Below are 11,087 nucleotides of genomic sequence, written 5' to 3' on the forward strand. Positions count from 1 at the left end.
AATATCTCGTCTTAATTCTTAGTTCTTCCTGCAACCTTACTTAATTCAACCTTCTTTCGAAGTCTTTTAATCTTTTTCTCATCTCTGCAATATACTTATTGCATTCTTCTGTTAAGTTCTGCACTAGTTGGTATCACTCGACAGTAGATTCGATTTTTTATCTTTTCTTTGATCCTGTTTTCGCTTCCGCAAACCTATTCTAAAAAAAAAAAAAAAAAAAAAAAAACAAAAACTCAAAAACCCTACCTTTTTGTCATGGCAGATTCTACTGAGACTAAACTTGATAAGTTATCTTATGTTGTTGAAACTATGCAAAAAACCTTCGACGACAGAATATCTAAATTGGAGAACATGCCTACACAGTTAGCATCTATTATGGAATTTTTAGGTATTCAACCAAAAGAGACTGCTGAACCTTTTGGTAAGGATATGGAGTCGACTGGCAAACCAGGAGAATCTACATCTAAAAACAAGAAACATGAAGCTTATACTACTGGCATATCTGGGTATAAACCAAAGAAACATGAAGTTTATGTTCTCAATCCAAAAAAAACAGCATCTGGTTTTACACGATGACAGTGATGATGAGGACGATAGGGAAGAAGGTCAACACAGACGCTGGACTGAAGATAAACGTATTCGGTCCGGACATACCCCATATGGTCCTTACCAGAATACAAGTTGAAGGCATACATTCCTGCTTTTAATGGAAGTTTCAAGATAGAAGAGTTACTGGATTGGATTTACGAAGTTGAAGCTTTCTTTGAGTTTATGGATATACCAGATGATACAAAAGTTAAACTAGTGACTTATAAACTCAAAGGTGGAGCTGCTGCTTGGTGGGAAAATATTTGTGAAGATAGAGTTAACTATCATAAACCTACAGTTTGTACTTGGACACGTATGCGCAAGTTAATAAGAGATAAATTTTTACCTCAGGATTTCAGGCAACAACTCTTTGTTAAGCTGCAACATTGTCAGCAAGGAGCTCGTTCTGTTGAAGAATATGTTGCTGAGTTTTATAGTTTAGTTGCACGTAATCAAATTCAAGAATCCGAGGAACAATTAGTTACGCGTTTCATTGAGGGTTTGAATATATTGATTCAATACAGTATGACTCGGTTTGCTTTTACAATGGTAGAAGCTATTCAACAGGCTATCAAGATTGAGAAACGTCTTTCTCGATATTCTAAGACTCCTCAACCTCATCAACCTCGTTACAATACCACCTACGCAGGTCGTAACTACCAAGATCTGTACTATTCTTCTTCTCCAAGTTATAGTTATCCAGAAGAGTATACAACTCCCCCTCCACGTCAACAACAAACCCCAATCAATTTTACATATTCACAAACCCCTTTACCTACAAATACTGCACCTCTTCTTCCTGCACCTATGGATAATACTTCTATTCAGAAAAGTCACTCTACACCTACACATATTCGATTTTCTAATCGTCCTCCACAACAATTTCCTCCTGTTGCTAAACCAGCAAATCCATATGCTAAGTTTCGAGGGGGAAAATGCAATAGATGCCAACAACCTGGTCATACTTCTGTTGAATGTCGTAAATTTAATGGCTTTATTGGAGATTCTACAAACCACGATGAGTCACAAGATAATGAAGATTTGGAGGATGCATACGATTCAGGTGACCCTACTGACATCCATGATTCTTATGGTGAACATTTGGTAGGTATTATTCGTCCGCTCTTATTAAGTCAACCCTGTCTTTCTCAAAGACACAATATTTTTCGAGCTAAATGCACCATTGGAGGGAAGGTATGTGATTTAATCATTGATAGTGGCAGTGTGGAAAATTTTATCGCTGCTCATGTTGTTCACAAACTTGGTTTACCTGTTTCTCCACACCCACAACCATACACTGTTGGTTGGGTCAATCAGAATTCTACTCAGCAAATAACTCATCAGTGTGCTGTTGATTTTTCTTTTCCCGGATATGAAGATTCAGTGTTGTGCGATGTTATTGATATGTCTTCTTCCCATCTTTTGCTTGGACGCCCATGGAAATATGATACTCAGGCGGTACATAACTATTTTGATAACACTTATACTTTTCATCATCAAGGAAATTTAAAAAGATTATGTCCTTCACAATCTTCTTTTTCTCAGTCTTTGGTAGCTACTATTGCTCGCTCTTTGCAGAAGACTCATACTTTGAGTTCTCATGAGGAAACTAAGCCCATGATTCATATTCCAGACAAGGTACAACCATTGGTCACTCGATTTCACACTTTATTTCCTGATGAATTACCTGTCACATTACCTCCTTTACAAGATATTCAACATTGTATTGATTTAATTCCTAGAGCATCACTTCCAAATCAAGCACATTATCGTTTGAGTCCAAGTGAACATGAAATCTTACAAGGACAGGTTAATGATTTTTTGGCTAAAGGGTTGATTAGACCAAGCAATAGTCTTTGTGCTTGTCCTGCATTCTTAGTACCCAAAAAAGACAATGGTTGGAGAATGTGCATCGATTGTAGAGGTTTGAATAGAATCACTATTCCTTATCGATTCCATATTCCTCGTATTGATGATATGATTGATTTATTGTCTGGTGCTATCATATTTTCCAAGCTTGATTTAAGAAGTGGATATCATCAAATCCGTGTTAGAGAAGGGGATGAATGGAAGACTGCTTTCAAACCACATGAAGGGTTATATGAATTGCTAGTCATGCCTTTCGGATTATCTAATGCTCCAAGTACTTTCATGCGCCTTATGAATCAGGTTTTACAACCTTTTCTTGGTCAATTTGTTATTGTTTATTTTGATGACATTTTGATTTTCAGTCGTAGTGAGAAGGAACATCTCATTCACCTGTCCAAGATATTTAAGGTGTTACAAGAAAATTCTTTGTTTGTGAATCTGAAGAAGTGTACCTTCATGTCCTCTGAGGTTACTTTTTTAGGATATGTAGTCTCTGGTAAAGGTATTTGTGTTTATCCTTCAAATTTTAAGGTTATTCGATATTGGCCTGTTCCTACTTCAATCAAAGATGTTCGGAGTTTTCATGGATTGGCTTCATTCTATAGACGATTCATTCGAAATTTTAGTTCCATTGCAGCTCTTATGACTGAGTGTCTCAAACATGAGAAGTTTGCTTGGACAGAAGAGGCTGATAAGAGTTTTCATATTCTAAAGCAAAGGTTATGTTCTGCTCCAGTTTTAGCTATGCCTGACTTTTCTAAACCGTTTGAGATAGATTGTGATGCTTCAATCATTGGCATTGCTGTTGTACTTTCCCAAGAAGGCCATCATGTTGCTTTTCACAGTGAAACGAATTCAGAAACTCAAAAGAAATGGTCTACTTATGAACTCTAATTACTTTCTCTTGTTCAGGCTTTGGAACAATGGCATGTTTATTTGGTTTATCGAGAATTTGTTGTCAATACTGACAACCATGCTTTGAAGTTTTTACTCACTTCTGCGAAGGTTAACAGAATGCATGATCGTTGGTTGTCTACTATCAACAAATATACTTTTTCTGTGAAACATAAGAGTGGTAAGACTAATCTAGTTGCTGATGCTAAAAGCAGGAGAGCTCATCTTCTTGCTACTATTTCGTAATGATAGTTTTGCCTTTGACTACATTAAAGATATCTACGCTGAGGATGAAGATTTTAAGCTAATATGGGAACAATGTGGTTATTTACATCATAGTGTGGATGGTTTTCTCATTCACGACGGGTTTCTTTTTAAAGGAAATCGTCTCTGCATTCCGCAGGGATCTTTACGTCTTCATCTTACTAGAGAGTTACACGGTAGTGGACTTGGTGGTCACTTTGGTCGTGATAAAAATATTTCTCTTGTTGAAGAGAGATATTTTTGGCCTTCACTTAAGCGCGATGTACATAAATATGTGATGAAGTGCATGGTTTGTCAGAAATCTGGAGGTACAGCTCAAAATACTGGTTTATACACTCCATTACCAGTACCTGATGCACCTTGGGTCGATGTTAGTATGGACTTTATTCTGTGATTACCTAGAACTGTTAAAGGTAATAATTCAGACATGGTGGTTGTTGATCGTTACTCGAAAATGGCGCATTTTATTGCTTGCAAAAAGTATACTGATGCTTCTAATGTAGCTTCTTTATTCTTTAGAGAGGTAGTTCGTCTACATGGAGTACCAAAATCAATAACCTCTGATCGAGATACGAAGTTTTTGAGTTATTTTTGGAAGTCCTTATGGATGCGTCTTGGAACAACATTACAGTTTAGTACTACTTCTCATCCCCAGACTGATGGTCAGACAGAAGTAGTGAATAGATCTTTGGGAAATTTAATAAGAGCAAAGTGCATGGACAATCACAAACAATGGGATTTACTTTTACCCCATATGGAGTTTGCTTTCAACATGTCTGTGAATTGATCAACTGGTAAGACTCCATTTGAAATTGTCTATTCTAAGGTTCCTAATCATGTTTTGGACCTTGTAGTGCTTCCTAAACTTCAGAAATCCAATGCCAAAGCTGCTTCTATGGTGGAACAAGCTTCTCAACTCCATCAAGAAGTAAAAAACAACCTTGAGGAATCCAATGCCAAGTATAAAGCTGTTGTAGATAAACACAAACGTCTTAAAGTTTTTAAGGAAGGAGAATTGGTTTTGATTCATTTGAGAAAAGACAGTTTTCCGGTGGGAACTTATAACAAAACCAAGATGAAAAAATATGGTCCCTTTAAGATTTTGAAGCATATCAATGACAATGCATATGTTATAGATCTGCCTGCTGATTGGAACATTTCCAACGTATTCAATGTTCAAGACATTTTCACTTTCTATGGTGACAATGAACTTCTGTTACTTCCAGACATCTCAGGGATGAGCTGCATTAAAGAAGGGGGGACTGATGCCGCACAGCATACACGCTTACTTGCAGAGCAAGCCTGAGCAATTCTTTTCTTATTTAATTCTTCTTAGAGTTCTATTTTTAGTTAACTTCTTCTTTCTTTATTTAGTTTGTCAAGTCGGCTATCCAATGCCTATTTAAGTCGAGTCCTGTTTTTAGAGGATACATATTATTTTTATGATTATATGAAGCTTAAGGTTAATATCTCGTCTTAATTCTTAGTTCTTCCTGCAACCTTACTTAATTCAACCTTCTTTCGAAGTCTTTTAATCTTTTTTTCATCTCTGCAATATCCTTATTGCATTTTTCTGTTAAGTTATGCACTAAGGAGTTGTACCCAATGTAGTTAATATCGGATATCGGTTCATCTCGGCCGGGACCGATACACTGGTACGATTTTATATCGGGGATATTATCGTTGAAATATCGGTTCTAGATTTAGAGACTATAATTTTATATTAAACATTTCTCCACACATTTTCGGATAAGATATAATAGATAACATCAATTTTATCAAAAAAACAAAAGAGTAACTTTAGTAGACTTGCTTCGAGAGCTACATGCACCTCTACTACCACCTGGAAGACTTTCTTCGCGAAAATTACCCTTAAACTTTATAGAAAACGACCAATACCGTCTCATATCAGGAAATGTAGGAAAATTTCGTATCGACCGATACGGCCGATATTCGACCGATACGGCCGATATTATCGGGCGAATATCGTATCCCCGATATCCTTCTTATCGTATCGTTCTGGACCGATATCCGAAATATCCCCGATATATCGGCCGATACGGCCGATATTGACTACACTGGTTGTACCCTTCTTCTTCTATTCCTCTAGAATTTACTTACTAGTATTCTCTAATATTCTCCCTCTCTGCCTACAAGTACTCATCTGTACCTTATTTTTAGGTTAGAGTTACTTCAAAATATAAGTCAGAAACTCCCCTATGTTTGTAATCTTCTAATTATGGGACCACAGAGTTTCGTTGTTAAGAACCAAACCTGATGTGTATGCTTCCCACCAAATAAGAGTGTGTCCTCAAGTCTGAGCCTAGTGAAGCTTACCTTTTGCTCCTTGGTAAATCTTTTGGTGCTGACAAAACCTCCAAAGACTTGAGCCAGCCATCCAACTTTTCTGGATTCAAATCCCCATTGTATGGTGAGATTCTTGCCTCCACTTTGAATAGCAAATTATCTCAGATGTTTCTCCGTATTCGAGGTTGGTTCTGAACCATCTGTTGATTTGGAATGGGTAGTTTGTAATCCTTTCATCTCCATTATAGTAGCCATATCATTCTTCTTTGTTTTCATATCTTCCTCCAATTTCTCCATATTTCTTTCTTGTGGATTCGAGGATGATGAAACTGAAGCTTTCTTTCTTCTATCAATATTAGGAGCTAATGGTAATATTTTGTTACCCTTGGATCGAAGCCCTTCCATTCATGGCTGGAAACATTGCTTATTACCTTCTAGACAAACACCAACGTATCCGCCATTCAGGAATCTTTCTCTTGTTCATCCGATTTACTCTCATCTGAACTAGGAGAGTTTGCCATTAAATCCGCGCCAATAACTGTGTTGACACCATTTTGGTGAAGCTCTTTTTTTTTTTTTAAATGGACGTGGGGGAGATGGAATGGATCATGTTGAATTCTACATTCTAATACTGCCATTGTTTCAGTTAGATTTAGAGGAAGAGTTTCCTTTAACCTGGATGATAGCATTTTACAATGATCTTATTTATGCTGGCCATTATTTTGTTTTTTTATAACTATGCTGTCCATTAAACTTATTGGTTATTTCTTTCTTTATTGTGCAGGAATAAAAGGCCTCCCTTGACTGGATGGATCCTGGCACAGATTAGTGGTTGTGCAATGTTAGGGTGTGTCTAATACATCCAATCAATAAAAGAAATTTTCTAACTTTTAATTTTTTTTATTGCTAATTATGATTAAATATCTGTAGTGTTGTGCTCAACCAATGTTGCTTCATCACCGGCGTCAAGTATACAAGCCCGACAACAGCTAACGCCATTGCGAATCTTCTTCCCCTGTTTTCACATGGATTATAGGGCGCCTAGTCGGGTTTGAATGACTTTTCGTTAAAATTCATTTTATATCGAGAGCTTAATGCATCAGCAGGTCAAATTGATTTGTTTTGGTTTTTAACTGTTTTTCAGGCAAGAGCAAATCAATCTGGGAACCATTCATGGTTTTCTCAAATGTGTTGGAACCCTGCTATCTATTGGAGGTGCAGTGATCATCGCGACAGTTAGAGGCCCCATGGTACTAACAAACATTGGCATATTCTGGGACTGGAAGGAGCACTCTAGCAATGTCAAGGAGAGTGCAATTGGCCCTATTCTTGTTCTTGTTGCTTGTTTGTCAGCTTCAGCATGGCTGAATCTGCAGGTAAGAGTTTATAAGTATTACTCAGTAAGCATGGTAGATAGCTTTATGTCATTGTTGGATATAGTTGCTTGGTGCTAGTCATGTGTTGCTACATGCTTAAGTTGCTATTTGAGATGGATGGCGCAAGTGCTTTAGATTTGGTTATTGTTCTTTGAAATTTGGAAGAAATTTAACACCTTTAAGGGTGTCTATTCATCATCTGATTTAAGTTTGTGTAATATGTGATGCGAATCATTATTGTTGCCCAACTACTGTTGTAGTATGGTAAGGCTACTCGATCGTCAGTGTAATCATACTAGCAAACGGTATCTTATTCTTTGTGGATGGAATATATTTCCATGACATGGCATTGTGATAATCCAAACTCAGACTGAATTTTCATTGCATCCAGTTTACACTTTTTTATGTTATGTGGTTTATGTTTTTCTACAATTTACATTTAACTTGTGCATTTCGTACATATTATATGTTAACTTGTTATAAATAATGTTTGATACACGTTTACTTGTAAATCAAAATGACCAGCTGAAAACAATGATGCTGCAGTCAAGTCTAACTGCTAGTTACAAACTGACCCACTCATACATCTTAAAACTATAGTATATTTCTTTTGCCCGAAAAAAGGGAAGGATGCTTTTATTTTCTTGTACTTGATTTGCTGTGTATTCACTCACAAAAAATAAAATGTTTTGAGTAGATTTAGTAATAAGAAACAATTATTTTCACTTATGTTGTACCATTGTAGAACTTGGTAGAAATGAGTAGGAATTTATTTGTACTTCCAAGAAACCATCTAGAAATTTTAGTTGCAAATTCAGCTGCAAAGTTAGCACCTGAATCCATCAACTGGAGCTGGCAAGCTACTGCAACTAGTTGAATAAATTAGGGTAGATGGTCAGGATAATGCTGCTAGAGCTATTGGATTATTGGCTTGATTGTGATCATGAGAGCATTGAACATATGACTCAATGTGGTGTTTAAACTGTTTCTTCGCGATCTTTCTTAAAAATGTCCAAGTGAAAGTTCAATCTGGGGTTGTTGGGCAACAATCATCCAAAATTTTCAACTTTATACCTCAGAATATATAAATTGATTGCTTGTTATCTCGCTTTCAGAACTAATAACATGTTACTAAGTATGCCCCTTGTCAACTGCAGGCTTACTTAAGGACAACGTTTGATTATCCATTAACCACTTCTTTTCTGATGAATATTATCTCTACGATTCCATGTGCCACTATAGCGGTGATCTTTGAACATGCGTCTGGAGTATGGGGTGAAATGGGATGGGATATATGGTTTACTTAGCCGTATTCTACAGTGTAAGTTTATTTTGACGTTTTCGTTTATTCCAAATAGGTTACTCTGTTTTTCTATTATCCTAACTTGTATTTTTTTTCTAACTCGTCTCTTGTAAAATCTGATACTAGGGTGCCATAGGTACAGCTTTAGGCGTATACTTATTGACCCGCTGCATTTCTATGAGGCGGTCCCCCTTCGTGGCATCATTTTCACCATCCAGCCTCGTTTTAGTCTCGCTATTATCAGTGATTTTTGCTAACGAGCGTTTCTATGTTGGAGGGTAACTTCAAACCTATTATGTTTTTGTACTGGTTTTTTGTTAGTGTTTTATTAATAATCATCTAGTTCTATTTTGACAGACTCGTTGGATCTCTGGTTCTGATTGGTGGACTGATACTGGCATTGTGGGCCATGCACAGAGAGGTTGTTGTCCATAATACGAGAGGTTCCCATGAACCTAATGGTACTACTAGGGCTCGTCTTGAGGGTCCAGATGATACTACTATGGCTCCTCCTGAGAGTCTGGATGTTGCTATTATGCCTCGTTCCGAGGGTCCAGATGTTGAGGCTGGTTTTTCAGCTGATTCTCCGGAGATTCGGGAGATACATTGAGGTAATTGTTTTCACTTACAACTGAAATTGGTCTATTTGTGGTTGCGTAGATTATTAATTGATTCGTTTTGGCCTGCAATATATATAAATGTAATATGATCAGCTTAATTTGATTATATGACCCAGTGGAATGAAGTATGTTAGTTTCACCTTCTTAAATACATGCCATAGTGTTTAAATAGAAATATATATGTTGATGCCAGTAATATACTGATATATATCTTCTCTAATACCTAAAGTTAGTTCTCCTATGCAATATATGCTACAAGACCATCTGAAAATTAATTGCAAACGTACGAAAAACCACTTTTGTGCAAAATATGTCCTTTTTCCAGTCCGCCTGTGTTCCAGGTAGGCATTGTGGTGGCACATGAGGTGATCCACACATGTGAAAGAAGAAAGGTAAAGTTTGATTCCTTGGTGTTTGATAGACTAGAGTGGGAGTTCTTGTATGCTATTTTAAAACAAACTGATTTTGTAGTGATTGGATTCCGTTAATTGAACAACACATCCTGACTACCTCCGCGAGTGTCTTACTTAATGGGAGTATATAGGATCTTCTTCAGTAAGGCAGTTTGGTTCTCTTTTAACAGCAATCGTTTGGCGCTTAGTAGTCCTTCATATTGCATGCTGCTGTGGTTAACTGACAAATAAGCTAATAAGGATTTCTCTTCTAGTGGTGTTCTTGGCCTATTTTCTGCACTATTTTTCTCTGGTTCATTTGGAAGTCTATGTGTGACAAATTATTCAAAGTTCATCACATCAAGCCCGGGCCTAGTCTCCTCTCGTTAAAAAGCATATCTATGCATCTTATAAATCTTTTTCTTCTTGCAACCATAATTATAATTATGCTTCCATTGGGGATCAGTTGTTGCGCAACACTTTTAACGGTGGAGAAAACCTTTAGTTGTTTCGAATTTTATAGTGTCTCTAACTTTACCAGTTCATGGGTGGTATTGGATATTTGGGTGGCAGGCGAAGGACAAGTTGCAATTATGGAAACGAAAGAGTATTGTGTCCAAGTGGGATCAGTAGAATAGGGTGAAGCCTTGGCAGCAGTCATTTCTTTGCAATGTGCGAAAGAGAAGGGTTGTTTAAGGAAGGGTTTGATCAACATGCCAAAGCATAGAAGTTTAAGACTTGGCTTTTCTATTTCGTAAACAATTATCTTTATGTTTTAAGTTTCTTAGGAATGTTAAGTAGTTCCTTTTATTCCTAAGTACACATAGGAAGGATTATAATTATTTTGTTTCTTCTTATGGCTTGCTGCACTTGATAGAATTGTAACACTTGGCAAGTTTGTTGAGTGGGGTTTTCATCACGTCATCGAGTGTCTTCTTTGTGGTAATGCTGAAGATACTGGCAAGCATATGTTTTTTGATTGTCCTGTTTCTTGAAGAATTTGTAATAGCCTCCTACCCTCTTCCGGTATAAATGGTACACGGGCACCCACTGTTTTGGTGGGGACTCTAAAACATAGGAAATTGATAAAGGAAAATTTCTTGTTTGGTCCTAAGCCCATAAGGTTATTTATAGTAGGGTCCAATCGGATTTTATCCTTATCCTAGGGTCCAAAATTCTTTGAAAACATGAAAATGATTAATATACCCTATTGTTTAAATACGTGTGAAATAAAATACTTCTACCAAATCGGGATTTTATTTATCTGGAGGTCCAAATTTAATTAAAACATATAAAAGACCACAAATTTGAGTACATATCTGCTACACTGTTTACAAATTTGAGTACATATCTGCCATACTGCTTACAAATTTGAGTACATATCTGCTAAACTGCTTACAAATCTGAGTACATATCTGCCTACTTGCAAATCTGGGTATATATCTGCCGCACTGCTTACACATAGAGTATGTAT

At 36.8% G+C, this 11,087-nt stretch overlaps 1 protein-coding gene and 1 long non-coding RNA gene across 5 annotated transcripts; both read left to right on the top strand.

The window, feature by feature from the left end:
* Positions 1-255: 255 nt before the first annotated feature.
* Positions 256-4,009, top strand: LOC113295057. Its single transcript, XM_026543417.1, has 4 exons — positions 256-562; positions 674-3,264; positions 3,370-3,532; positions 3,627-4,009. The coding sequence occupies exons 1-4, from the start codon at positions 256-258 to the stop codon at positions 4,007-4,009; spliced, it is 3,444 nt and encodes a 1,147-aa protein (XP_026399202.1).
* A 2,037-nt stretch (positions 4,010-6,046) lies between these two features.
* On the top strand, positions 6,047-10,793 carry LOC113292887. Of its 4 annotated transcripts, XR_003331929.1 has the most exons (9): positions 6,073-6,106; positions 6,282-6,290; positions 6,707-6,769; positions 6,853-6,971; positions 7,067-7,298; positions 8,456-8,619; positions 8,728-8,879; positions 8,959-9,212; positions 10,187-10,790. It is a non-coding gene; the product is annotated as an uncharacterized LOC113292887 (long non-coding RNA). The 4 variants fall into 4 exon arrangements; XR_003331928.1 differs by lacking the exon at positions 6,282-6,290 and having other exon boundaries at positions 6,047-6,106; positions 10,187-10,789; XR_003331927.1 differs by having other exon boundaries at positions 6,082-6,106; positions 6,282-6,769; positions 10,187-10,793.
* Positions 10,794-11,087: the final 294 nt, after the last annotated feature.

Source organism: Papaver somniferum, chromosome 7 (assembly GCF_003573695.1).
Source record: "Papaver somniferum cultivar HN1 chromosome 7, ASM357369v1, whole genome shotgun sequence".
NCBI classification, from domain to species: domain Eukaryota; kingdom Viridiplantae; phylum Streptophyta; class Magnoliopsida; order Ranunculales; family Papaveraceae; genus Papaver; species Papaver somniferum.

Coding starts and splice junctions, on each gene's coding strand:
- LOC113295057 (XM_026543417.1), top strand. CDS start 256: ATGGCAGATTCTACTGAGACTAAACTTGATAAGTTATCTTATGTTGTT. Junction 563..673: donor TCCAAAAAAAACAGCATCTG/GTTTTACACGAT, acceptor GGTCCTTACCAG/AATACAAGTTGAAGGCATAC. Junction 3,533..3,626: donor TTCTGTGAAACATAAGAGTG/GTAAGACTAATC, acceptor ACTACATTAAAG/ATATCTACGCTGAGGATGAA.